This window comes from Gouania willdenowi, chromosome 3 (assembly GCF_900634775.1).
Source record: "Gouania willdenowi chromosome 3, fGouWil2.1, whole genome shotgun sequence".
Classification (NCBI taxonomy): Eukaryota; Metazoa; Chordata; class Actinopteri; order Blenniiformes; family Gobiesocidae; genus Gouania; species Gouania willdenowi.
The window spans coordinates 2,523,019-2,549,677 of NC_041046.1; the positions used below are offsets into that span (position 1 = coordinate 2,523,019).

The window sequence follows — 26,659 nt, forward strand, 5'->3', positions numbered from 1 at the left end:
AGGTAAATGAGTTGAGATACTAGATGCTGATTTAGCTTCAAATTAAAAACTTTTCTTTTAGAGGGAGAATAAGATTGACCAATAAAGCTACAGTATACCAAACCCATCACAAAACTTCTATAGGTCTAAAGCTGAATAATAACCCTTTGCTGTTTGTTTGCATTTGTCATTGCACATTGTTGTATTTTTTTATGCCATTGTTGTTGTTGTTGTTTTTACTTTTAATGAATTTCATTTTTTATCTTTTTACAACTTATGTCCGTCCCACAGTCGCAGTTGCTATTCTATTGTGTTGCTGCAAAGGTGTATTCTATTCTATTCTATTTCAGTTTGAGCTGCCTTTGTAATTTAGATTGAGTATTAAAGGATAGTCACAGAAAGATAATGAAAAGTGAACAATCATTTTGGATTAATAAAATATCTGTGCAGCAATTTTTTGATCTGCTGTTGCACTTTTCTTTTATTTTGACAGTCCTGATCGGAAGTAATTCTCTATCAGTACAGTTACTTTACAGCGGCGCAGCCGTACCGCAGGCAGTGCACGTCTCCTGTTCCCCGTGCCTTGTCCTCCACGACGGCACTTTGACTTTACACACTTTGGGGAAATAAACAACTGCAATTATCAAGAAAGGTTTTTTTCAGCCGTTCCATTCAGAAGCCGTAGTTCACATTGGTTTTGGGCGTCTCTCCGAAGTTGTGCGATACTGAATATTGTTTCGGTCAGTGTGGTTCGGAGATCTAAGGAGAAACTTCATCAACTGACAGTAGCACATCAGGTAAGTCCACACAGCAACAAGAAATATCAATGCTAACAACAAGGTTATACATGAAGTCATACAACCGGATTTTGGTCGGTTATAAATACTATTTCATGTAAACTGTAGTAAATGGCATATTAAAACAAATCGTGTTGTTGTTGTTATTATTATTTTATTTATTTTTTGATCACATACATTTGAAATAGACATTCATGTTGCTATCATATTGTTTATCTGTTTGCAAAATACCGCTTCAAAATTGAATTTTTCTGTAATATTACCTCTACTGTCTGTCAGACTCCTAGTTTACGTTTATGAACTGATTTATTGATTGATTCATATCAACAATATTAATTAATTTCACTTTCTTATTATAACATGTATTTATTCACACTAATAATTAATTATTGTCTTTGTCTTGATTTTAGTTTAGTTTGTATATTCTAGAATTATATTTAAGATGGGGATCTTGAGAACGAATATACTTGGATTCATGCTGTTGTTTAAGGCTTCAAAAGCAGCAGTGATATCTGTACTGTAGTACCTAACTGCACTTAACTGTAGTGTCTGTTTGTTGACTGTGTCAAGGTGTACAATCACAAGTCTTCACTCAGAGAAGAAAAATGTAATCCACCTCATGTAAACAGGAGGCGGTTTTTCTTGTAATGAAGGATGTATTGTCTTGAAATGCAATATGGCAGTGGGTGTGTGAGTCATTGGAGAAAACCCTTCCTCTTCGTTTATTTTTTATATTGAGAAAGGGAAGCTCATAAAAAGAAACTAAAACGTGTGACTTACGCCTCAGGCTGCACTGGGGGCAGTGTGTGCATGTGTGTGATGAAGCCTTTGATGATATGCAGCCTTTGTGTCTGTGTTGTTTTATTGATTTATAACCCCCCACCCACCCCCCCCCCAAAAAAATAACACTTATCGCCAACATTCCACCTGCTCCTCCAATTTCCTCACAGAAACCTCCAAATCAGATATGTGAGCACGCAAACACGCTATGGTGCTATCAAGTATGCAAGCTCCTGTATTGCAGTAGCCCTGGGGGATCATTCCACATATCGGTCCCTCACTTCAACTTGAAAGAGCCTAGTTTGACTCAGTCTGGCTGACTTTGATGCAAGGCTTATCCTGCTGGAGGTGATGAATCCCAAAGTTATTATCTGTTCTTTCTATATCTTTTTTGAGATATATACAAATAAGCAGCACTTGCATTGTGCCAGTGTGGTTATGTGTCAGCAAGCTAAACTGGCATCTTCTCTGCTGAGCTGGTGATAACATTGGCTACGGTTACATGATGTTTTTTAATTCGTAATTAGTTATTTTGATTTAAATCATTCAGAATTAAAGTGTTCTGCTTTGTGTTTACATGTAAATAGTAATTCCCGAACTGAGGTTTACATGGAAAACCGGTTTATTTGGCTTTAGTTAATTCCGCTTTAGGTCTGGGGGCTGGGAAGGCTCGGGTTGGCGACCATGAAGTATCACGTCGATCGGGAGAAACACACAACAAACATTTCATTGTTGGATGTAACAGAAGACCACACAGGAGAACTGTTTTCATGTTTATTTTGATTGTAGTTTTGAAGCAGCAGCTCGACAATAACACACTTTTGTCCACGGAGCGGAAGAGAGATAGGACTTAATCACCAGTAAATAAAGCCCAGTAAAACTCCGGAAAACAATTACCAGGAATAAATAGTTGCTCCCTGGTAAAGATAGTAGCTCTTACAACCGTTACAATGATAAACTTGGTGATATTACAGCCTGTGCAGCAGTATGGGGACGCATTTACTCCGTCTCTGGGAGAACTGGCTTCACCCGTCCGATTAAGCCTGTTCCTTTTGCTGATCGCCATGTGTGTGATAAGTCCATGTGTCCTTGTGAATGTCTGTATGTTTATGCCTCCGTCCATCCCCTTTTTTCATTATATCTGTCTTTTAAGGCTCTTATTAAATAGTGTCGGCTCTCAAAATGGAATAAACCAGCCACCTACTTTGGAATTAGGTTTAATTTGGAATTAAATTAGCATTAGCAATTAAGTGTTTACCATAGAGGTCTCATTCTCGCAGCCCGTGGGCCAATTGTGGCCCGCAGGATGATAATTTGTGGCCTGCGGGACAATGTGAAAATGTAATGTTAGTGCGGCCCGTGTGTTTTATACTGTACTGTAATGACGTGACTCGAGCCGTTATCAAAGGTTTATCAGCCTTTAATGGAAGTCTTTAAAACATTATGTACCCCTCATTCTCCGTTTACGTCCGCCCTTCCCTAGCCTAACTCATAACTCAGTTAAATAGGACACAGTCTGTTACAATAGAATGGGATTTTACAGCATTGTGCATTGACGATGTCACCAAGGGAAGCACACCTCCGACGGAGCTACCCACCCAAGCCAGCTCGCACCCGCCATCCCGCTTTCGAGGCTGGGGCTCATATGGGCCTACCCGCCTCGGTTATAGTCAACAAAACATCGGTGTTTGCTGGAACGTACAGCTGATTCCATGGGGTTATTATAAAAATTAAAAAAATCCAGAAATGACGTTCTCCGTGCATCTAGTTGGCTAAACACGTTACTTGAACTTTATTGCTTGAAAAAAAAAAAAAAACATTATTAGGAGACTGACAGCAACCCTGATGAGGGTGCAGAAACACGAGCACATCACCCCCATCCTCCGTACACCGCACTGGCTCCCCATTCAGTCCTGCATAGAATATAAGATCCTCCTGCACCCCATCACTGTCTGCATGGTGTGGCCCCCACTTACCTCACAGAACTGCTCACACCACACATGTCAACCAGTACCTGGTCAGGCCAACAGGACACGGCTCAAAACAATGGGCGACAGGGCCTTTGAAGCCGCTGCCCTCCGCCTGTGGAACGCCCTCCCAGACCACCTCAGGGGCCCGCAAACGGTGGACATTTTTAAGAAAAAACTTAAATATCACCTTTTTCCAGAAACTTATTTTAACCGTTAATCCCTCTTTTAGTCCTGTTTTTTTAATTAATGTTGTGTTATAATGTTTTAATCCTGTAGCACTTTGAGGTTTGGCATCAAATGTAAAGTGCATTACAAATAAACTGTATTATTATTATTTATTATTATGTCATGTTCAAAGCCTGCAGTGAAGAGAAAGGTTGGTGATGTGCACAGACTATTTCTTCCCTCAAGCTAAATGTAGCTCAGCTATATGAGAGGAAGCACTGCCAGGTCTCTGGGAGCAGGAAGTAGGCAAGAGAAGCCATGTTCAGAAGAAATGTTCATGTTTGTCAATGTTGCATTCATGTGCAGGGCAGTTCATGTTCAGAAGAATCCATTGAAATTAAAGAATTGTTAGTAATGACATTTATGAAGATTTCATTTCTTTTTTACCAAAGTTGTTTGTGGAATACCTGAAATTAAAGCTTGGGTAGGCGATTTTCTCCAGATAGACTTTTTAGTTTTGGGTTGAAATTGTCTTTATGTCCTGAAAGAAATTAAGATCTTATGTGCACTGAAAAAGTAATGAAGAAAATATGTCATCTGTAGAAGCTGAAAACCTGTAATAACTTCAACCATTGGAAAAAAATAAACCGTTTTTTTTTTTTTTTTTTAACCAATCACGTCTCCCTGTTTCCCTGCTCGTTCTCAATCCCTCGCATGCACGAGCTCACAGTGAAACCGTGTCACCGCTGACAGAGTAAAACAGAGTTTTTGGTCATGTTTTTAACATATATGATGGTAAAGTTTAGTGTTTACTTACTGCTGAATGAGACATGACACAACGACGTTTCTACACAATACAAGAGATGAGCTGAGTTCCTCTTCTGCAGCAGCTGTGCTCATGCATGTGAGTGAGACGGAGCACAGAGGGGAGGGGGTAAAGGCGGTGCCGTCGGGAATACCTGATGTGGCCCAGCCTCACCCAGACTCTGCCTGATTTGGCCCCCAGGTAATTTGAGTTGGAGACCCCTGGTTTACAAGGTCAGGTTAAAGAGGAATTAACTTATTATTCAGCTTTATAGAGAATTAAAGCTCCCATGTAAACGTGGCCAATGTAGTGCAGTGTAATTTTGTCAAAGTTGTGGGGTAATGTGAATACGTGACAAAGCTTTTTTGGTGGGAAGATTCCAAAGTACAGTATCGCACACATTCACAGTTTTGTCATTCATGTTTGTGGGAAACAAATCCTAAACCAAGCTGCTGTTTGTCTGCATGTGTATCTTTTTGAACAGCATTCGAAGCAGCTCAGTGCTCTTTGACCCTTATTAATGCTCACTGTCACTTTGGCTCCAAAGCCTGACAACAAAGAGCAGCTTTTGTTCCCGGGATTACTCAGCCACGCACATTCCTTGCCATTGGTAGAAATGTGTGTGTATGGGGGGGGACAGAACCAATCACTGCAAGAGGAGAAAGAAGAATGCCAAACAATCACTTAGCTTTCTGTAGATCTGAGCTCAACCACAGAACTATTGTGCAAACTGCAGCTTCATTCTATACTCAGCCCAAATTAACACTCACTGGCAGTGAAGTACAGACATCCGCTAAATGGGATGTTCTCTCCAGGAAGTGGTTTTGTGACTATATTGAAAATAGGTTCAAGGTCACACATGGCTGCAGGGGTTTTGGAGGATCTTCATCAAATGTAAGAAGGTTAACGTCTACACTACCAAAACTTTGTATGTCCCACATGCGCTGGATTATATCATGGTTGCTTAGTGAGATAGAGGTTAGCAGCGCTGCTTCATGGTTAAAAGAAGTGCATTGCAGCCCTTTTACATTTTGCTTTATTCTGACAGTTTCAAAATCTCCTTTAATTTATTCACTAAGAAAAGCTGTGCAAAAATGCATGGTTGTATTGAGAGCGAAAAGTGCAAGTTTTCTACCACCTGTCCTACAAGTACCTCAGTGTACACATTGACCACAAACTTAACTGGAAAAAGAACACAGGATGTTTTTAAGAAGGCTCAGTCTTGGCTGTTTTCCCCCAGAAAGCTGAGATCTTTTGATATTAGCAGGATGCTTCTTAATGTCTTTTATCAGGGGATCCTTTCCAGCTTATTGTTTTATGCTGTTCTGTGCTGGGGCAGCAGCATCAATGTTGATGACAAAAACAGAAGCAACAAACTGATCAAAAAGGCTGCTTCAGTTATTGGCTGCACCCCAGACTCACTTGAGGTCACCTATGAAAAGAGACTGGAGTTAAATTGAAAAATGTGATAAACTTTGAAGGCCATCCTCTTCACAACACTTTTAATGGGCTAAGAAGTTCTTAGTGAGCGTTTGGTGATGCCTAAGTGTTCCACTGAATGGCTCAGAAGGTGTTTTTATTCTGGCAGCAGTCTGTTATTTTAAAGAACATCTTTGAATTGTTACTACGTCTGTTCTGTGGAAGCTCTAAATCTTGTTAGTAGCATTTATATTTGTATCAACTGTTAATGTCATGTTGTGGACTGTATGTGTGAACCGTGCGACTTGGTGGCAAATTAGTTTCCCCATCGGTAATTGATAAAGTTTCTTTAATCTAATCTAATCCAACCAGATATTACCCACTCACACTTGCTCCCAGGACAGGGCTCGAGACTGTGACCAAAATGGTCGCATGTGCAAGTATATTTTCAGTGTGTGCGAGTGAAAATTTAATCTGGTCGCATCCGTGCGAGTGCGTATGTAGGGCCCTATAAAATTTGCGGGCAGAATCACGGAATCGACCAATAAAAAAGTTTCAACGCGGAAATGGACAAAAACGGCATGAAACGCCGTTATCGTGGTGCAAAGAACGTTTTTTTTTGGGGAAATGTTTCCAGGGACCGCTTATTAGGTGCAACACCCTCCCTCCTCCTGTCCTGGCTGCATTAAACTCATCTTAAACCACCACAAACACCCTCTAAAACAGCGCAAATCATCACTGACTCCTAACTACAGAACCTCTAGTGCCCGTTAACTGCACCTGCTCAGAGTTCGAACCGTTGTGCCTGGCTAGCTAAGAATAACTCAGTCCATGCTGTAATTTTGTTCTTTTTATTCCAGCTTTTTGTCCGTGTCTCGTAGGTTCACATTCACAGTCAGCAAGCTACCTCAAGTGCAACCATTTCAGTGGAAACTTACGGTTTACAAAATAAAAGTTTGTTGGAGCAACGTTATTAGAATGTTACATTCAAACAACATCTCATCAGAGCTACAGTAAAATGCATTTTGAAATAATGAATTAATAAAAAATTAACTAATGAAACACAATAATGAAAACAATCAAAGTTTATACTTAATTGATTTTATTTCTTAATTAAGCAATGAAAATTTTTAAATTTTTTTCTATTTAGAGAGTGCATGGCTTATTAGCCAGAACATTGTTTTGTTTTGTTGTTTTCCTCAAAAGGATGTTTCGTTTTCTTTTGTTTTTTTAATTTCATTGTATTGCATGGTGTTACTTTCGTCCTGACTATGGGGGACAAAAGTAACAAAGTGCAACATCTAGTCAACGTCAAATTCCACATTACACAGAAGATAGGATCATTTAAATTAGGTTAATTTAAACTAAATTGAACAGAACCTAATCAATAAACCTGCTCAGATTCAGTAAACCACTGATCCCTGAGAGGAAATAAGGTGACATTAATGCTGTTCTCATACATCTTTATATGACATATAAATAATTAAAAAGGAGAATAAGTCAGAATAATACATGACACTACAACTTATATCTACCTTTTAATTGTGTGTACTTTATTTTTGACATACATTTTTGTTTAATTATGAGTTTTTGTTATTTATAATTATTTATTTTGTTTCCTCACAGGAGTTAAAAACTAATAATTTCTTTAAAAAATGATAAATATTTCTAAAAAAAACGGAATTAAAAAAATCAAAGTGGAAAAAACGGAATTGGAAAAAAACAAAATGGAATTTGAAAAAAAATAAAACGGATTTAATAGTGGGTGAACGATCCAACGCTTTGTGACCTTATTTTGGACGGAGTGGCTGAGTGCCTTGTCACATCCCACAGAGTGCACTTTTTTCTCTCTCGCTCGCTCCACGCTGCGAGTGAGGAGACGGTGCACGCTCACGTAACTTGGCTGCGGGTAATACAACGGTGAATGCGCCGAGTATAAACACCAATGTGCTACTTTGGAGTGCGCGCGGTCCATGAACAGAGCCAGGCATAATGAGCCCTTCACCCAGTGTGTGCTCACATTGAGGGCAGCAGTAAAGGAAGGAAGAACGTGCTGAGCGCAGTGATATAGCGTACACGCTCATCAGAATCAGCATGTAGGGGCCACAACTGATGGACTATGATGCAGGGCTCGAGACTGCGACCAAAATGGTCGCATATGCGAGTATATTTTCAATGTGTGCGAGTGAAAATTTTAACTGGTCGCTTTTGTGCTAGTGCGTATGGGGTGATCTTATTTTATACGGAGCGGCTCTGCATTCGGTCACGTCCCACAGAGTGCACTTCTCTTTTTCTCTCTCTCCGTGCTGCGGGATTACCTTAAAACCATCTATAAACAGACAGTGCAAATTGGCTGGCGGCTAGGTTGACCAAGGATTTCGGAGTGGAGGCTGGCTTGACCGCGGTGCTGCGGGTGAGGAGACGGTGCACGCTCATGCAACTTGGCTGCGGGTAATGCAACAGTGAATACACAGAGTATAAGCACCAATGTGCTCCTTTGGCGTGTGTGCAGTACGCGAACGTAGCCAGGCATAACGAGCCCTTCAGTGAGAGCGCGCTCACATTGAGGGCAGCAGTAAAAAGGAAAAATGTGCTGAGCTCAGAGATAGAGCGTACACGCTCATCAGAATCAGCATGGAGGACCAGAATTGATGGACTATGATACCAGGCCAGATGTTCAGCTGTGGTTCTCTTAGGGCAGGGGTCTGCAACCTGCGGCTCTGGGGCCTAATGTGGCCCTTTGACTCTTTTGCAATGGCTCCATATAGCTTAAAAAAAAAAAAAAAACTAACAAAATAAATAGTTTTTTTATTTTTTACAGAGGCTATTCATGATTAATGACAAATAAAATGAAGACATAACAATTTGTTAACCTAAAATGAATCATTGTGCTGTCATTGTGCAATGACTCAGCACCTTCCTACTTCACTTCCTGCAACATCTACAGACCATCTACTTTCCTGCACCTGAAGTTTTAAATCCCTGCTAAGATAACTGAACCATTCATGAGTGTGACTAAATTACCATCTATACTCCCCCGCACTAATACAAACCTCCCTTCCTTATCTTTCATTTCAAATGACTTTTCAAAATTAAGGTTTTTAGAGATAAGGATTGCCAATCGTCGTCTACGGCCAGATTTAAGTTTCCATTTACATGATCATCATAATTCACATCAAGTTAAATCAAACCTTATTCTATATAATTTAACTGTATAGAATTTAATACACTGTATTGTCTTCATTGAGAAGGTTATATTTGGCTCCTGGAGGACTTTAATCCAGGTGAGATGAGGCAAAATGGTTTCTTGTAAAGTAAAGGTTGCAGACCCCTGACCAGGGGAAGAGGGTTAGGAGACCCCACTATCAGAGCTGGAGCCTCTGAATTTAATTCCATTGGGTGAAGCAATGCAGATGCTAAGTAATGCTACTGTTAAGTAAGGGTGTGCGATTTGACAGTATTGGATTGTTAAGGATTACAACATGACGATGATCTCCCAAATCACGGAGATCGTAGAACCGTCTCATGGTGCAGTGTCTGTGAGCATAACTAGGGATGCACCGAAATGAAAATTGTTGGCCGAAACCAAAAAACGAAAATTAAAAAACCAAGGCTGAAAACTGAAACACCAAAATAAATTATTATGCTAAATATAGTCCCATTGCATTTATGTCTCTGAATGTGTACTAACTTCACTCAAATTAAAACATTGCAATTGTACAGATGAATATTAATGCTTCAAAGAATAAATCAATTTGCTGTGTCATCACATGAAAATTGATCTCATGGATTCTTTCTGCGTAGCTATGATCTTCAGTGGTGGGCAGAGAGTGTTTGGTCATGAGAATGGCCGGAATTTTGGTGCATCACACTAAGCATAACAAGATCATGAGCTTCTAATGCTCTTAATAATCAAAAAGGCGAGCGACTGTAGCTACCTTCTACTGAAGAAGGTGATGCTCGATCAGAGAGAACAGACAATACAGCATATACAGGGGACTGAAACGACATATGCTGGGGGTGCAAATATTATGACTCATCCCTGTACAAGAAGTTTAAAAATTAACTTTGAGCTTCTGTCACTTACTATACATTACACATGTTTCGTTGCAACTTCCTTGAGTATCACTTAGAGTTTGTTGATGGCCTAGTTTAGTATTGTGTGTCTTTGAGTTATAAATAACCTCCTAACCATCCAGACAGGACATTTAGATATGTTTTCATCTCTCTCACTCAATCTGTCTGTGATCCAACCACTTCCTGTCTGTCTTGTGATGTTGGGGAGAACTGCAACTGTTGAAATACACCTCCAGTTTCAGTGGCTTATGTATCCTTCCCTCAAGTTTCTTTCTTACATTCAGGAAGCGTACAATAACCTCATACTCATACTGATAGTATTTGCTGTCAAGCGTTTTGAAGATCTGCAATCTGTAGTCTGTTGTGATGAGTTTAATTTAAAAACATGCACGTGTGGTTAATCAACTGAAAAAAGGTGTTCATAAATACAGGTTTTTCAAAAGTTTTGTTATAATTTGGGGACCAATTTTTATTTGCTTACTTGACATCAGCGTGTATTGCTTTAGCACTAATAAGAACCCTGTTGATCGTGTGGCTAATCAATGGTGAGAAAATGTAATTAGCCATAGGATGTGAAGGACATGCTGGTGGTGTCAGCAACCAAGCACAGTGTTGCATCAACATTAACGTATTAGGATTCTGATTTATTGAAGTAATTACTTTAATTGAAGCAGTTAAATCCTCCATTGCTTTCGGTAAATTATCTTCTGGTGAGCAAAAAAATATCCAGAATAGTAGAAGCAGTGTGGACAGTGCTTTGAAGTAAAGGTTAGCTAGGCTTGCCTATTGTAAGTGATAATCTTCACCTTCAGATGTAAAACACCAGGATAAACACCAAAAGATATTATATGACCACAAGCAGGTGTCATGTATTCATTTTGGTCACTCAAATCACCAGTGCATATCTGTCAATTAGCAAACTTGCCTACTACCAATGAGATGTTGCTCTTTTGGTACTTTGATTTTTTTAACATTAGCACAAATAGCAAAAAGGCAATTTTGCTATTAAAAGTTTTAAAGTTAAAGTGTAAGTACACCCCCAGGTTTTTGCTGATCTGCCACTAGGGGGAAATTAAAAAAATGCCTTGATTATAGATGTTCCTTCGTGAGTAGTTAAGACACGCCCAGTCACAGCAGCCCCACCCTTGCAGCACTGCACAGTTTTGCATGGAGCTGTCAATCGATGCTCACTGAAGGCTGAGAGAGGAGGAAACTCGTCCCTCTCCCCCATCTTTTATAGGAGAGGCGGGGCCAATAGTGACGGTTAAAAGACATATGATCTAATGTCAGCCAATCATATATATATTTATTTATTTATTCTTAAATCTACAAATTGAATTTCTGTGTGAGATCCTGTTGCAGGGCGGGGGTGTCCTTTGGGGGGGTGGGACGCCCTGCCAAATAAACTATAGGGGAAACACTGACTTCATTCCTATTCATATATGTATTCAGCAGAAAAAAGTGGTTTTAGGGTGTACTTACACTGATAAAGGTTAACGATTAGGTTAAAGGTTACATTATACACTTGGATCAGGCTGTGCATCAGAGATGAATAAGGAAGAGTTCCCACTTGTCAGGAAAAGAAAATCTGATCTGCATACACCCTAAATAATTAAAATTCTGTCTGCTCTTCCACTGTGGTCAAAGTAATTCTCTTACCCTAACAGTGCCAGCCATGTTGAACTTTCAGTATCAGCTTGAGTTCACATCCTCTCAAAATGTGTGAATGTGCATGTGTGTTAGTTAAAGGGGAAGACTGTTTCCATTGATAAGAACATAGAAGTGTTGCAGTGTGTATTTTCAGTACTAAGTCATTTGTATTCATTGATAGTGAGCAGATAGAAACCAGGTGTCAGGATAGGAATACAGATAACTTCTGTTTTTATTTGGATGTGTATGTGCACTTTTCAAATGGATATATTTGTGTTGAATAAAATTGCCCCTTGTGTGGATGTAGGCTACACACTTTTACTGTGCCACATGTTATCAGCTGCTGGTGCGGTTGCTGTACTCTTTGTAGGTTATGTGCTAAAATGCTTTACACACATGCTTCTCTTTTGCTACTATATAACTGTTTTTTTCTCTGACAGTTGTTACAAATGGAGCAACAGCTGGCTAAGTCTTTGAGCGTTGTGATCTTATTGGTTGTACACTTCTCTGCTGGTAAGTGATGTTACTATTAGGCAACCTTGCAAAAACAATCTGGCTGCTTTACACTTTTGCAGTTGTCAAGATGCTTTCAGAAACTAAATATCTGGGTGTAAACCTTGATGTGACTTCTGTTTGTTAACTTGGCATCTGTTATGAACTGTCAATTAATTTCCTCAATTATTCATATTTTGCTGATTTTAATAGTGGTTGGTGAAGATTGCCACATTCTCCGCCAGACTTAAAGCATTGTAAAGGTTCCTGCAGATCTTCCCCAAAATTCAAATAGGACATTTCAAACATGATAGACATACTTTCAATCAAAGGCTTTGTTTCTTCCTGTAAGATTATTGCATTTTCAGGTTTTAGTGAGAACGACCTGTACTTCAACTTCTGTGGAACCTGGTGCCATGGCAAAACCGCCTTGAACCTGAACATTAACCTCTCAACGGGCTGTGATGGCATCTCCATATCAGCCAACAGGAGCACTCTTTTCATTGATGGAGCGATCACGGCGCAGTGCAGAATGACTGAAGTGATTCCACTGAACCAGTTTGGAGTAGATTTAGAGGTGGACACTCACTTTTGTCTGTACTGGGAGCCTCTACTGGACCAGTTGAAGTTACAGGTCAGTGTGCTGGACAGAATAAGTAGCATTAGGAATAAAAGACTCCAACATATGAAATGGTATTAGATTGGAATATTTTAAATTTTAAATAGTTTAAAACCAACACGCCACACTAAAGAGATGTGAGAAACAAGTTATTTTAAAACAGGATAAGTTACAGTGTTTGCTCACAGGTCTCCAGTGGTCCACAGACCATGCTTCGAGGTTGTTTATCATCTTTAAAAGCATGTGCAAAGTGCTGGGCACAACAAGCTGAATAAGATATTTGTAAATAATGTCTCCAGATTGGAGGACGAAACCTCATTCTTTGCCAACCGGCCACTCTGCGTGACTCCTGTTGTACTGATCTTAGCCATGGGTCCAATACGCCTGAAGCAAAGTACGGCATCAAGGATGGAAGAATCGGAGATGATCTGGTCACCAACAAAATACTGACTGCCTACAACTTTGAGGGACATCACGCCAACTGCAGTAAGAAAGGAGGGATGCCAAATAACATGTCTGCTAATGAAGGAAATATAGCCTGCAAAATAAAAAGCTTTTCTTAATTTTTTTTTTTTTTCAGAGACTTTATATGATCAAGGCAGTGGCTCTCTCAATGGCTCAACGTAATTTACTCTTTTTCATCCAATCTAATTTGTGTAGTCACTGTTGCATAGTGTTGCAGATAACCACTGTGGTTGTGGTTGTTCATCAAGTACACAAACTTTGAATACAAACAGGATGCTAAATTGTGTACTAACTTGAATTCATAATGGTGTGTCTAATGTGTTTGTTCAGCCTCAAAGAGATGGAGAAGCTGCAGAAGGTAGCTCCCTGTTGTCCTCAGAAACTGGAGTTAGAGCTGAAGGAGGATTACAAAGGCTCCAACATTACATCCAATGTATGAAAAAAAGCTGGACATAATCCACAGCACAATGATTTATTGTTTATTATTGAAATTATGTTGATATCTCAACATAATATACTCTACTCTCACAGTGCTTTGTGCACATCTGCATTGAGGTCTGCTAAACAAACTGTCTTAGAACAAGTTTATGTTTATGATTTTCAAACGGTGTAGATACATTGGACAGACACACAATTGTAAATGTTTTTCCCATGTGTTTATTTAAAACCCATACTAATGATTTTAAACTACCAAAATGTATTGATAGAATATGTTTAGGTAGAAGTACTTAGGAAAGTATTATATGCTATACTACTAATAGTGCTGTCAAGAGATATAAAAAATGTGTGATTAATTAATCATGCTCTGTAATTAATTAATCTAATTAATCTCTTTTTTAATTGCACCTAAAAATTGCTGAAAAACACCCTCAACTTGAGATACTTTCATTTACGTTACATTGTTGTGCCAGTTCAAAAGATTGATATATACCAAAGTGTATTTATAAAATAATTTATTGTTTTTAACAGACTTGAACAGATACAGGCGTAGCCATTTACTTTCTGCTGTATTTGAGACTAATCCCTTGGGCATATTGTCATATTGCTGTGCACTTTTGTCAATTTCAAAATAATAGAAAATACAAATGAAATAAAAAGTCATATGTAGTGCTATAAGTTAGTACATCATAAACAGTAAGAACATTTTTCTGACACCAAACTTGTTTCTTTTTCTTTTCTTCAGATAATAATATTTATCCAGTGAGTTTGTTCATTTGTTTGACACGGCGCGCAGCATGTAGCAGTTAGCCAAAATGAACGCAAATGAAGCTGAGCAGCTCGGCAGTCTCCCGTCTTGTATTGTAGTTTGTGCATCAGTATTATGGGTATACCGGGAACTCTTGAAATAATGAAGGTTCCACGCTGTTTGAAGTGCTAAAACAAAAAGCGATTAAATTAGCCCGTCATATATAATTAATTCATTGCAATTAACTCGTTAAAGTAACAGCCCTAACTACTATACTACTTATGTACCTTTTTTATTTTATTTTAGGATTTTTTAATCTTTTGCCTGTAATAAATGACTTCCCATCTATGATTTATTGTAATTAGGAGTTTCCTTATAGGAGCAGTCTCACATTCCAACTGAGGGCAGAGTTTATTTGGTTAAGAGAAATAAGCGAGACCTTAGCCAGATTACAGTGAATTATAGCTGCAGTTTACTGAGGGTGAATATTCAAATCTCAAGTTTGACCTCTAAAGCATCTTAAAATAGGGCAATTTGTGTAATTACCCACTGATTTTCTCAACATCTTCTCATTATATGTGTGGGATGATGTGCAGTCTAACTAGCAAAGTTGACTAGTGAGAAAGGTTTGGTCATGAGCATTGCTTTCATCTTATTCTGCATATTGACGTGAATAAAAATACATTTTCCTGATCAATTTTACGTGTTTGGAAATAATCATGTTGCTCTGCACCTTTTGATGACAATGGGCTTCTTACCTAGGTCTCTAGTGGAGAGCACACTGTTAGCGTTTACCTTCCTTCCGCCCTTAAACAAGCTGCAAAGACGACAAACAAAGTTATCTGCACTTTCTTAAAAGACAACTCTGTGTTTCAGGTAACGCTTTTTTTTTTTATACCACTTTTCAATTGTGTAACCTCAGTTAATCTGACAGGAAGGTAAACGTGTGTCTGTGTCTATGTTACAGGAGGTTGACAAAGAAGCAAAGATTCTCAGTGATGTGGTGGAAATCATCGTAGGGAACGAGGTCATCACAGATCTGCCCGAACCAATTAGGATCAGCTTTAATCATGATATCATACCGGCAAGTGTCGCTTCAATTGATTCATTTGAATTAAAATAATTGGATGAGAATGGTGGGAACATATGTTAGAAAGAACTATTTCTTTAATTTGTTTGATATCAGATACGTGAAGCACATTTAGACCTAAAGAATACACATCTGCTGGTTTTAATGAGAGTAATGGTTATGACTCTGAAAAGGAAGTTGGTGCAGGTGCTGCTAAAAACAAGATCCCTTTTATCATTTCCTTGTATAGTCGACTTGTATGCTTCCTACTTCCGCCACACAGACTGTAGCTTTCTTTTCCTTCCACACATCTTGCAAAGTAGATCACCTTCAGTTACTGTTTTGCACAGATTGTAAAGTTAGTGTTGTGGTAGTCGAGACCGGTCTCGGTCTCGAGACCAAATTTTAAAGGTCTCGGGTCTCGTCTCGGACTCTGAAGCATTTTGACTCGGTCTTGTCTCGGACTCGGGATTATCCGTCAAGACCGTTCGAGACCAGCACTAATTCCTGCTATTTTTAAACTTTTTTATAATGTGATAATAACACGGAGAAGAACGGGATAAAACAATCCTTTATTCATTATTTAATCCACCCCGTATAATGACCACAACCTTCCTTAATGTAACTGAGTGACGTGTGTGACACACTCGTGTGTGTGTGTGTGTGTGTGTGCAGCAGTATGGGGGACGCACTTATTCCGCCTCTGGGTCCTAGTGCCAGCCGTCTGGTGAAGCCTGTTCCGTTTACTGAGGTCCGTGTGTGTTTAATAAGTCTGTGTGTGTCCGTGTGAAAGTCAGCATGTTTATGCCTCTGTCCATCCACTCTTTTCATTATATCCATGTCTTTTAAGGCTTTATTACATAGTTTTGGCTGTAGTCCGGGCCGCCGCCATCTTGGATTATGTCGTCACCAGCGCGTCATCGCCTGGACTCAAATAATTGTAAAGAGGTCTTATATTAGTGGTGTTTTTTTGTGTCTTTAGACTCCAATCACATTTATGTATATAATATGTTCCCTACAATATAAACAGGTTCACAATATAATTATTTTTTATAGTTTCTGTTTCCACTGTATCCAGAATAATAATAATTCTCAACAAGAACTATTGATTAATTTGTCACATGACTGTTCCAGGGTTTGAGTTTGTTTTATTTAGTTTCACATCTACCTGTAGCTCTATGTTTTTTACACTGCTGACAACTTGTTTGTAGTTTTATTTCAGAAAGTTTCACTTTTACAGTTACAGCTGGAAACCTTTGTTAATTGAATATCCTAGTTACATTACAGCAACCAAATTAAACTATATCAACTAAGTGAATTAATAAAAAAAACCTGTGTAAAGGCTTTTTCAAACTAAAAAATTATCTTATGAAATCTGTGACCTGTTGACCTGCACAACTCAAAGAATCAGAATCAAGAATCATTATTTCTTGGCAGAAATGCTTTTAAACACTTGCTGTACATTCAGCAGACATAAAAATCTTGTTTTCAAATATGTAGAATAATTGTGAATTTATCAGTAGCAGTAGTAGTTTTAATATTTTAGTACAAAGCACCTTTTTTGTCCATCAAATGTATTTACAATAAACTAAAATTAAAGAGAGAATGTTATTTAACTGTCGAACCGTGTCATAATTTTATTTATTTATATATTTTTTTATAGTCTTGGTCTTGTCTTGGTCTCAGTGCATTCTGGTCACGGGCAAGTCTTGGTCTCGGATAGTGTGGTCTTGAACACTACACTATGTAAGGTATTAGAAGAGTAGACTTCTTTGAGTTATCTCCGTTACTCCACCAACTAGTCATCCTCAAGATTGCCCCACTTTCTGTGACTGCTTTAGACGGATGTTTGTGTTGTTACCTCTTACCTGGTAAAAAGTCTGAATGTTTATAACCAAGTCTCAGCCTTGGCTTGTGTCTGCAGGTAGTTGCAGAATAATGGTAGTCTTCCTCTTCTGACACACAGTGGATGCTGCACTTCAATGCCGGTCATAGCGTGCACACACTTTGCATCTTTTTAAGAGCACGGGGTAAAAACAACAAAACTACACTTCCCAGAGATGTTTATCCTCCACTTCCCATAATGCATCATCATTTAAGGTGACGCCAAGCCTGCAACAGTATATGAACTAACCGACGCAATAAAAGTTCATTAAAGAAGCTTAGGGCAGGATTTGTGAAAAAATAAACATTAATTTTAAGTATTTTAATGCTAATGTGCGATGAAGCTTTTGTAACTGGGCACAGTGTCCCACGTTAAAAAAAAAGTTGGTCCAGGAGGAGTTTCTCTATTAAATACAACAATTAAGATTAAGATTAAATCGGGCTTTCGCCTTTAATTGGCCATGTAATGTTAGTACATTATTGGAATTTGTCTTCTGCACTTAACCCATCCCTGAGGAGCAGTCGGCAGCCATTTTGCGGCGCCTGGGGAGCAGTTCGGGGTTAAGGGACTTGCTCAACATCCCACAGTGACGGCCCCGGTGAGGCTTGAACCGGCAACCCTCCGATTACAAGCCCAGCGTCCTTAACCACTAGGCCACCACTCCCAATGCACTACAGTGTTGTATTTGTGTGTTAAAGCTATGTCTAAAAAAATGAGGGGTGTTCTGTGGGTCAGTCGGTGCGTCGGTCCCCTTGATGCTGCCCAGCGCTCCGCTCCGTTGTGTGCTCCAGTGGGGATGTCTGGGAATAAGACAGTGGCTGTCAGTACCATTGGCCAAAGTACTATGGTGTTTTTGTGTGCCTGCCAGTAGTATTCATAAGATGCAGAGGAACACTTAATTGAAAGGAGGGGGATGGGAACTCTCCCCCTCCATTGTTCCAACTGTGCGTCCTCACTCCGCTGCTCCGACTGCGCCGCCCAGGGAGGGAAGCCTACGTGGGGGACCGACCAACAGCACCACGGCCAGCGAACAGTCAAGGCTTGCTAACTAGTGGGCTAATCAGCTGAGCAGGCAAGGGCTATTTGCAACCGCACGTTACAGTAAAACACACACAATGCCCAAGCCAAAGCCCTGCATGCACAGCTCAATAAAATGAGCACTTAGCTGGAAGGAGGAGGGTAGGCGTAGTCGCCCCCTCCACTGCTCCAACGGTGCGTCCTTAGTCAGCCCCTCCTCTGCTCCGATCACGCCGCTCCAGGAGGGAAGCCTACATAATAATAATAATGATGGCTTGGATTTATATATAGGGCTTTCTTCGAGGAGACTCAAAGCACATTACAGAAACTATTATTCATTCACACCAGTCACTCACACAGTCATACCAGTGGTGGTAAGCTACAATGTAGCCACAGCTGCCCTGGGGCAGACTGGCAGAGGCGTGGCTGCCATTTCACGCCTACGGCCCTTCTGGCCACCACCAACATACATGCACAATTCATACTCACTCATACAAGGCAATGTGGGTAAAGTGCCTTGCCCAAGGACACAACGACAATGACTCAGTTAGAGCGGGATTTGAACCCCCAACCCTTCGGTCGCTGGACAACCCACTCTATCACAGAGCCAACTTTGCATGCCACAGAGCCACTCGTGTCCGATCGTTTGCTGCTCTCCGTCTCCAGACCCACCATGCTCCTTTATTCAGTCACACACACCTGTCTGTAATCATCTCTGATGTTGTGGGCTGAGTCGCTGTCGCACACACTCCCACACACACTTTGGTTACACACATACAGTCTTAAGTCACCCCGTGACATGTTCAAAACCAAAAAGAATGAGCCCACACACATATCTCCCTATTGCCTTGAACAGACTGTATGCTGCATTTTGTACTGCAATTCATGTTCCAAATTTCCTGCGCAGTTCCGGCACACGATGCCCATTCCTGACGGCTTGGAGAGGCTGTAGAGCATAAAACTCCCTGCACAGCCCAAACTCCACAGAAAGTGTGCATTCATCATTTTATAGTAATTATGTTCAACCATTATTCTTGCTTTGAGTAAACCTTTTGAGACAGGAATAATTCCAATACTGCCTCTGCCCAAAGCCTTATTTTTCCATGTTTTCCACATCGCTAATTTTGCAGCACCACCAATGTCGTTTAACAGTGTTTAGGTGTTTTTTTTTTCTTTTTTAACTTATATTTTTGCCCAAAGATGAACAAACCAATAGAGAAAGTCTCTCCAAGGCCCTCAAACTACTCCTTGAGTAAAACAAACAGTGATGCCAACCGGGGACATTGGGCAAACAGGTGCTCCCATCTACAATCCTCCACTGGAGGTCTGCCGTCCTTGTTTCTATTGGAGACTTGTACAGGGCCCACCAGTTGCATTTTGGGGAAGAGCCTGGGCCACAAAAAAAAACTGTTCACTTTGACTTCCCAAGCCCTGCTAAAGGTCGTATGTTTATCACCTTGACGCAAAGTGGATAGAATATGTTCTTTCCCACCACCTCCAAGCTGTCCATGTAAAAGTGAGCAACTGCCCCTCCTGCTCCTGGTACTAACTCACCCACACTTGAAATACATACTTATATACACCGTCCCATTGTTCAGCCAGAGTACTGTTCTTTGCAAAGGTTATCAGTGGATGAGGCAGTCCTGCACAGATGCCCTTTATCAATTTGTGAATTAGTCTTTAAGAACTGATTTCACTTTTCCTAAGTAGACTTTCCAAATCCTCTGATGTACTGGTCATCTTCATGAGGTGTCCCAGTTTGGTTCACCTAGCCCTCTGAAGCTTGGTTGACAAGCTGGCAGACTGCAACAGCTGTGATTTTATAAAGGTGTTGTGAAATAGCGGCTCACCAAATAACCACATCCCAGGGGAAGGATGCCCACTTTGCTCAGCTTTCACTATGCTCCAGACTTTCAACACCGATCCATAGAAAGGGGATGCTTCTGAAAAATCTGTGACTCCTGGATTTAGCAAAAAAAGTTGTTTATCCAGACACCAACCTCCCACTTTCCTCAACAACAGGCCAGCCGTGTCGTGCCAACTTGGACCCCCGTACAACAGTCTTTGAGCAGTCTTGAAATGGAAAGAAGCAACTTTGGATTGTAGATCCAACAAATTTTGACCCCCCTCTACCATTGGCAGGTAAATGACAGAGGAGCAAAACCAGTGCTTGCCAGACCAGAAAAAGTTAACAATGTCCTTTTGAATCTCTTCAAGTAAGCCTTTTGGTGGTGTCAAGGCAATAAGCCTGTGCCAAAGAGTCGAAGCAACCGAGCTCGCAGCAACCAGAGCTCTCCCCCTATATGACATCTGGGGCAGCAATCATTTCCATTTAGATAACCGAGCATACACCTTGGCCCTTACTTCCTCACAATTCTTTTTTTTCCAAAACCTTCAGTACAAAAAAAAAACAAGCACTTTCAACCCTTCCTTGCCCTATTGGAGACTACCTGGTAACCTGGGCACTGCTTGATTGCCCCACAAGCAAAGCATCACTTTTGTCCCAGTTTACTTTGCAGCTGAAGCCCTCTCATACATACAGAGGGTCTCCAGCAGGCATTCAACATCACTTTGACTCTTAACAAAAATATTGTCATCTGCATAAGCCGATATTGAAGGCAGAACAAAAGAAACATTAATAGTAGCAGAGATGAAAGGAGCAGAATGTTTATCTCTTAATTTGCATAAAAAGAGTTCTCAAAAGTTGCCTTGAAATGGGACAGCCTTACCTTATATCCCTTTTTACCGGGACAGGCCGACTTAACCCTGTTCCTACTTTAACTATGCATTGCGCTCCATTGCAAAACAGTTTATTCCAAGCTGCAAAAATTTTACCAAAACCAAAACTCTCTAGCGTAAGAAAACAAGTACTTGTGATCTACCCAATCAAAAGCTTTTTCCAAATCCAAAGAAACAATCCCAACATCAACCTTTCACAGTCTGCATGTGTGAAGAAAATCCCTTTATAATATTATCCATCATTGACCTCCCAGGTATACAGTATGATTGGTCTCTATGAACAATGTTATCCAACAAAGTTCCCAGTCTGTTTGACAGGGTTTTAGACATCATCTTATAATCAGTACAAAGAAGGGCCACAGGTCTTCAGTTTTTAAGAAGGGTTCAATCCCCCTTTATGGGTAATAGTGAGATAACCACTCGCTGACAAGAAACTCGAAGTCATCCAGCTTTAAAGCACTCTTGTATTACTTCAAGCAAGTCACAACCGGCTGTCGACAGCTCCTCAAGGGTAAGATCACAGTCAAGTCTCACTTTCTTTTCCATTGTAATCTTGGGCAGACCTGCCAAAAGTCGCTTTTGAATTTCCGCGTCACCGGATTCAGTTTCAAAGAGTCAACAGTGTGAGACCTCATTTCATTTTGGTCTGAAGAGATCTTTCCTCCCGGAAGTCTAAGGCAAGTAGTCGTTTTTTTGTGTCCAGCATCTCGTTCAAGACCAAAGAAGAAAGAGCTGGAAGCATCCATGTCCTTTAATTGGATGAAGCGTGACATGACCCTATGATTCATAAAGTTCCTGAACTCCAGCTTTTTCTGACGTAGAAGTTCTCCAGTGTTGGAATTTCTATCCCTGCTGCTTCCTAGCTTAGTGTCACTGATGTTGTCCTCAAGAGTCTGAACAGCTGTCTTAATAGCAGTGGTAGTGTATGATGTGTATTGCTGACAGAAGGAACGAATTTGAGCTTTTCCAAGATCCCACAATAATGTTATTGAGCTAAAACTACTTTTCTTCATCCTCCAATTTTGCTATAAAGTTTCCATGCGTTTGTAAAAAGTATTATTTTGCAACAGTTTATTATTAAAGTGCCAATAAGAAATTGTCATTTGTTATAATGTTATGAGTAAATTGGCACTAACCAAGTGATGATCTGTAAAAGTGAGGTGCAATATCGTGCTATCAACTAACTTGGCTTTAAGGTTCTGCGAAAAGTAAAACCAAGTAAAACCAATCAAGTCTAGCAGCTGGTGTGTGAATGTGAGAGTGTTTGGGTGAATGAGCTGATATGTAAAGCGCTTTCGGACCGCTTCAGTGTGGTGATAAAGCGCTATATAAATCAAGTCCATTTACCATTTACCATGTACAGTATATTGCCGAACATGATTGTTTTAAAGCAAGGGTAGGTGATTTTGAAATTGTCTTCATGTCATGACAGAAATTAAGATCTTATGTGCTCTGAAAAAGGAACGAAGAAAATCCATCATCTGTAGCAGCTGTAAATCTGTAATAACTTCGACCAATGAAAAAAAACGGTTAGTTTTTTTAACCAATCATGTCTCCCTGTCTACTTGCTTGTTCTCAATCCCTTGTATGCACGAGCTCACACTGAAAGCGCGTCTCCGCTGACAGAGTTAAAACAGAGTTTTTGATCACGTTTTTTAACATATAGGATGATGAAGATTATTGTTTACTTACTGTTGAATGACACATGAGACAACAAAGTTTTTACACTATACAAGCGATGAGCTTAGGTCCTCTTCTGCAGCAGCTGTGCGCATGCATGTGAGTGAGACGGAGCACATAGGGAATGGGGTAGGGGGTAAAGGAGGAGCCGTCAGGGAAGCTACATTCAAAATCATGCTAGTTTTCAAAAATCACATACCCTACTTTTAATCTCCAGGTGTCAAATAAATTTAGCTGTGTTTTAACCTGCTTTAGACACTGTGAGGATTGAGGATGTGGTTCCCCACTGGTCCTATCACTAGTGTAATCTAACGTGCAGTTAAAGTCGCCCCCGAGGACGATGTGATCGTGAATATGGTTCCGTAAAGCCAGTTGTAATTACCTGAAGAGCTATATCCTTTCTGGACCTTGATTAGGAGCATATATATTAACAAGTAACAGTATCACATTATCTATTTCTGCCCTAACAATGAGCAGCCTGCCTTTCACCACCTAATTCACAGAGACAATGACTGCATTAGTGGTTGGTCTGAAATAGATTGCCACTCCAGCACTGGTGTTTTAGCCATCACTCAAAACATGAGGACCCTCCCACCATAAACCCCAGTTCACCTCATTTGACTCACTATGTGTTTCTTGTAGAAATAAAATGTCAATTTTTTTTGTGAGCTTATCTTTTTGACTTGTGCCCTTTTTTTTCTATCTCTCCCTCCCCTTATATTGAATATTGATGGATCCTAGAACGCTATTCATCATAAGAGGACTGGAAAGGAGGACCAAGTGAAAAGAAAATAGTGTAACACAGTACATAGAGACTGCAGCTGTGCCCAAAGGGTATTGTAATGATGTGACTTGAGCCGTGATCACAGTTTTATGGGATTTAATGGAGGTTGTAGTAACACGCCAAAAATAAACAACCAAACACACAAAGAACCGTCTTACACCGTCATACACTCACACTACTGTGGGAACAGAATTGTTCACTCTTTTTTTGTGCTGTCCCTTAGAAAAGAAAAATCCAGAAGTGACTAACATTAAGCAGCTCACTGTTAACAGAAGTGCCTTTTTGCATTGGTCCCTGAACCCGAATTGAATTTGACTTTACCAAGAACAAAATATTGTATATTGCTATTTTGGTATATTGGTATATTGCTATTTTAGGATGAAAGAAATACCAATAATTAGTTTTTGTTTCATGTGGTCCAGCCCTAGTAGAAGTATCTATATCTTTACTGAAGTATTTTAGCCCACTCTACTTTCTAAGAATTGGTGAATATGAGACAAATAACTGAATGCTACTCTGTATTCCAGAAAACACATTCAAGGAGGTGTGTTTCATGGGACACAAGAAAAGGTACCAACTTCTAGACTCTAGAGATTTTTAATTATTATTTTTTTTTATTGTTAAGAATCTCTTAAAATCGAATCTTTGTGTTTAATGACAAAACGTGTTTCTTTTTTGTGCAGATCCTTGGCTGGTCAACTGGATCGTGGATGGTTGTAAGACTCGTCAGAAAGGAGAAAAACACACAGAGTGTTTGTGTGATCATCTGACCTACTTCACAGTGCTGGTGGTGAGTTAAAGCAGCAGTAAGTCAAAGCTTTAAAGGGGGCCTGTACTGGAATTATATGTAACATAAAAAATAACAACTTTAAAGTTACCCTACAAATGGTAAATGGACTTGATTTTATATAGTGCTTTATCACCACACTGAAGCAGTCTCAAAGCGCTTTACATATCAGCTCATTCACCCAATCACTCTCACATTCACACACCAGTGGGACAGGACTGCCATGCAAGGCGCTAGTCGACCACTGGGAGCAACTTAGGGTTCAGTGTCTTGCCCAAGGACACTTCGACACATAGTCAGGTACTGGGATCGAACCCCCAACCTCTCGATCAGAAGACGACCCTCTACCACCTGAGCCACAGTCGCCCACAAAAACTCCAATTATATATAATCTTTTGGTGGAGCTTGCAATCCAATTTCACAATAGGTACTCTTTAAAATGCTTGGATTCAGATAATGAATGTTTATTCTGAAAACTCAAGTTTGTACTTGTGTTGGTTTTAAAGCTGTGTTCCCTTTTGCTGCTCCATTTCTTGGCAGGAACTGGAGACCCAACCAGTGCGCCACCTCCTGGAGCTGACTGTAATTACATCTCTGGGCTGTGTCGTTTCTGCTATCAGTTGTGTGGCTCTTATTATTTATCTCTGCAGGAAAAGGTAAGTCAAAGCAAAAGTTTTGTGTTAAGTGAATTTCACCCCAGTGTTGCAGCTTCTCTTTTCTATGCTCTCTACTTTCCAGCCACCGATCAAAGGGGCAATGCAACCCCATCCACCTGGGTCTAGCTGTGTCCTTAGCATTCCTTAACCTGCTCTTCTTCTTCACTGGTGTCCTGGCCAATGTTGGAGGGGAGAGTGTGTGCATCTGGGTGGGGGCCATTCTTCACTACGCCCTCCTCAGCTCCTTTGCCTGGATGGGCATTGAAGTTTTTCACACTTTTTGGCTGGTCTACATGGTTTTCAGCCCCTCGCCAAAGCCATATGTGTGGAATGTGCTTGGTTTTGGTATGTGTGTGTGTGGGAGGAAATAGGCTTGATAGTGTTTGCAAGGTTCACCAGAGTAAAGCACCTGTGTGACATTTACATGTGGTCCTGTAGTTCTCCCAGCTGTTCCTGTTATCATCCTGGTAGCAGTCGGTGATGTCTATGGGCTGAGAGAAGTGATGCAAGCAGAAGACCTCCACAGTCCTTATCAAATGCAAGTCTTCTTTAAGGAATCTTGTTAGACAAACAGTAGTGAAATGATTCACATAAAGCATTCTAAGATATTTATAAGCCCACATTGAATCATTGTTTTGGTTGCTCTTGTCAAACACTCCTATTATTGTGGCATTATTACCTGCAAAGTATATCACACCTTTCATTAGATTATTAGATTACTCTGTTCACATGTGAGTGGTCAGACCTTTATAATTTATAATTTTCTCAGGTTCAGTGATGACCGTCGGTGGTAAAACCTCATCTCTCCATTAGTTTGCTGTTCCACATTCTTATTTTGGTTTTTCTGCTTAAACTTTGAGGCAAATTGAAATGATCAGATTTGACTTGAAATGTGAATTTGTTTTACCAGAGCACACTTAGCTCTGTGTCTACCCTTTTCACACTAAATGTTTTGTAATTTTTCTCTTTTTTATCAAGTCAGAAGCAGATTTGTTAATTCAGAAGAATTCATTTACTGACATGCACAACATATTTTCCTTTAAGGTGCGGTATGAAACTTTCTTCCAAGGCCTTGTTGGCGCACCATGTTATCAATGGGACCATTCTGGGTGTCCTGGTGCTTTCAGGCACAGTGATGCTCCTGCTGGTGTACAGGGAGATCCGCAACAGGGAGGAGTGGAAGCAAAATGGTGTGGCTTTCCTTAGCATCTGGGGCCTGAGCTGCCTGTTTGGAACAGCCTGGAGCCTGACCTTCCTCACCTTTGGACCATTCATAGACTTCATTAGATTCATCGCCTGTATCCTCACCTCCTTTCAAGGTTAGTCTGGTCAGACTGAGACTGCATTTGGTTTCATTGAAGAAGCTAACAGACCATTCAGCGTCACTGATGGACATGAAAACAATGACAATGTCTTATAGAATTTCAAAATTCAGTCTGCTGTATATGAAGAAGACACCTTAGAGAACGGACTTGGCTCTACAGGGAAAGAGGTGTTTTTCATTGCAAGCAGGGTCCGGTGAAGATCGAAGACACAATTCTAGTTTTCACCAGCATTTCATTTTTTAAACATCTGCGTTTTTACCAAACATAGGGCTGGTAGCTGTCAGAAACTTAGTAATCCTCCTGTGGTGCAGCT

At 40.2% G+C, this 26,659-nt stretch overlaps 1 protein-coding gene and 1 long non-coding RNA gene across 4 annotated transcripts in view; one reads left to right on the forward strand and one right to left on the reverse strand.

Moving 5' to 3' along the window:
- The first annotated feature begins 526 nt into the window (after positions 1-526).
- The window catches only part of LOC114459803 (adhesion G-protein coupled receptor G5-like), a 28,481-nt gene continuing 2,348 nt past the window's right edge, over positions 527-26,659 (forward strand). Inside the window, exons 1-15 of one of the 3 annotated variants that reach the window (XM_028441960.1) lie at positions 527-776; positions 12,083-12,155; positions 12,503-12,768; positions 13,053-13,239; positions 13,334-13,376; positions 13,549-13,651; positions 15,167-15,280; positions 15,372-15,488; positions 24,106-24,148; positions 24,262-24,368; positions 24,906-25,021; positions 25,104-25,366; positions 25,460-25,559; positions 26,066-26,070; positions 26,149-26,340. In XM_028441960.1, the coding sequence (XP_028297761.1) occupies positions 12,092-12,155; positions 12,503-12,768; positions 13,053-13,239; positions 13,334-13,376; positions 13,549-13,651; positions 15,167-15,280; positions 15,372-15,488; positions 24,106-24,148; positions 24,262-24,368; positions 24,906-25,021; positions 25,104-25,366; positions 25,460-25,559; positions 26,066-26,070; positions 26,149-26,340 (1,720 nt within the window). In that variant the 5' untranslated portion in view covers positions 527-776; positions 12,083-12,091. Of the gene's footprint in view, positions 777-12,082; positions 12,156-12,502; positions 12,769-13,052; positions 13,240-13,333; positions 13,377-13,548; positions 13,652-15,166; positions 15,281-15,371; positions 15,489-24,105; positions 24,149-24,261; positions 24,369-24,905; positions 25,022-25,103; positions 25,367-25,459; positions 25,560-26,065; positions 26,341-26,659 lie in introns of all 3 variants that reach the window. The other 2 variants (XR_003673475.1, XM_028441955.1) reach the window with 2 other exon arrangements.
- Positions 4,174-22,641, reverse strand: LOC114459839 (uncharacterized). The gene is made up of 3 exons (XR_003673480.1): positions 22,545-22,641; positions 21,443-21,447; positions 4,174-4,232 (listed from the first exon to the last, which is right to left on the reverse strand). It is a non-coding gene; the product is annotated as an uncharacterized LOC114459839 (long non-coding RNA).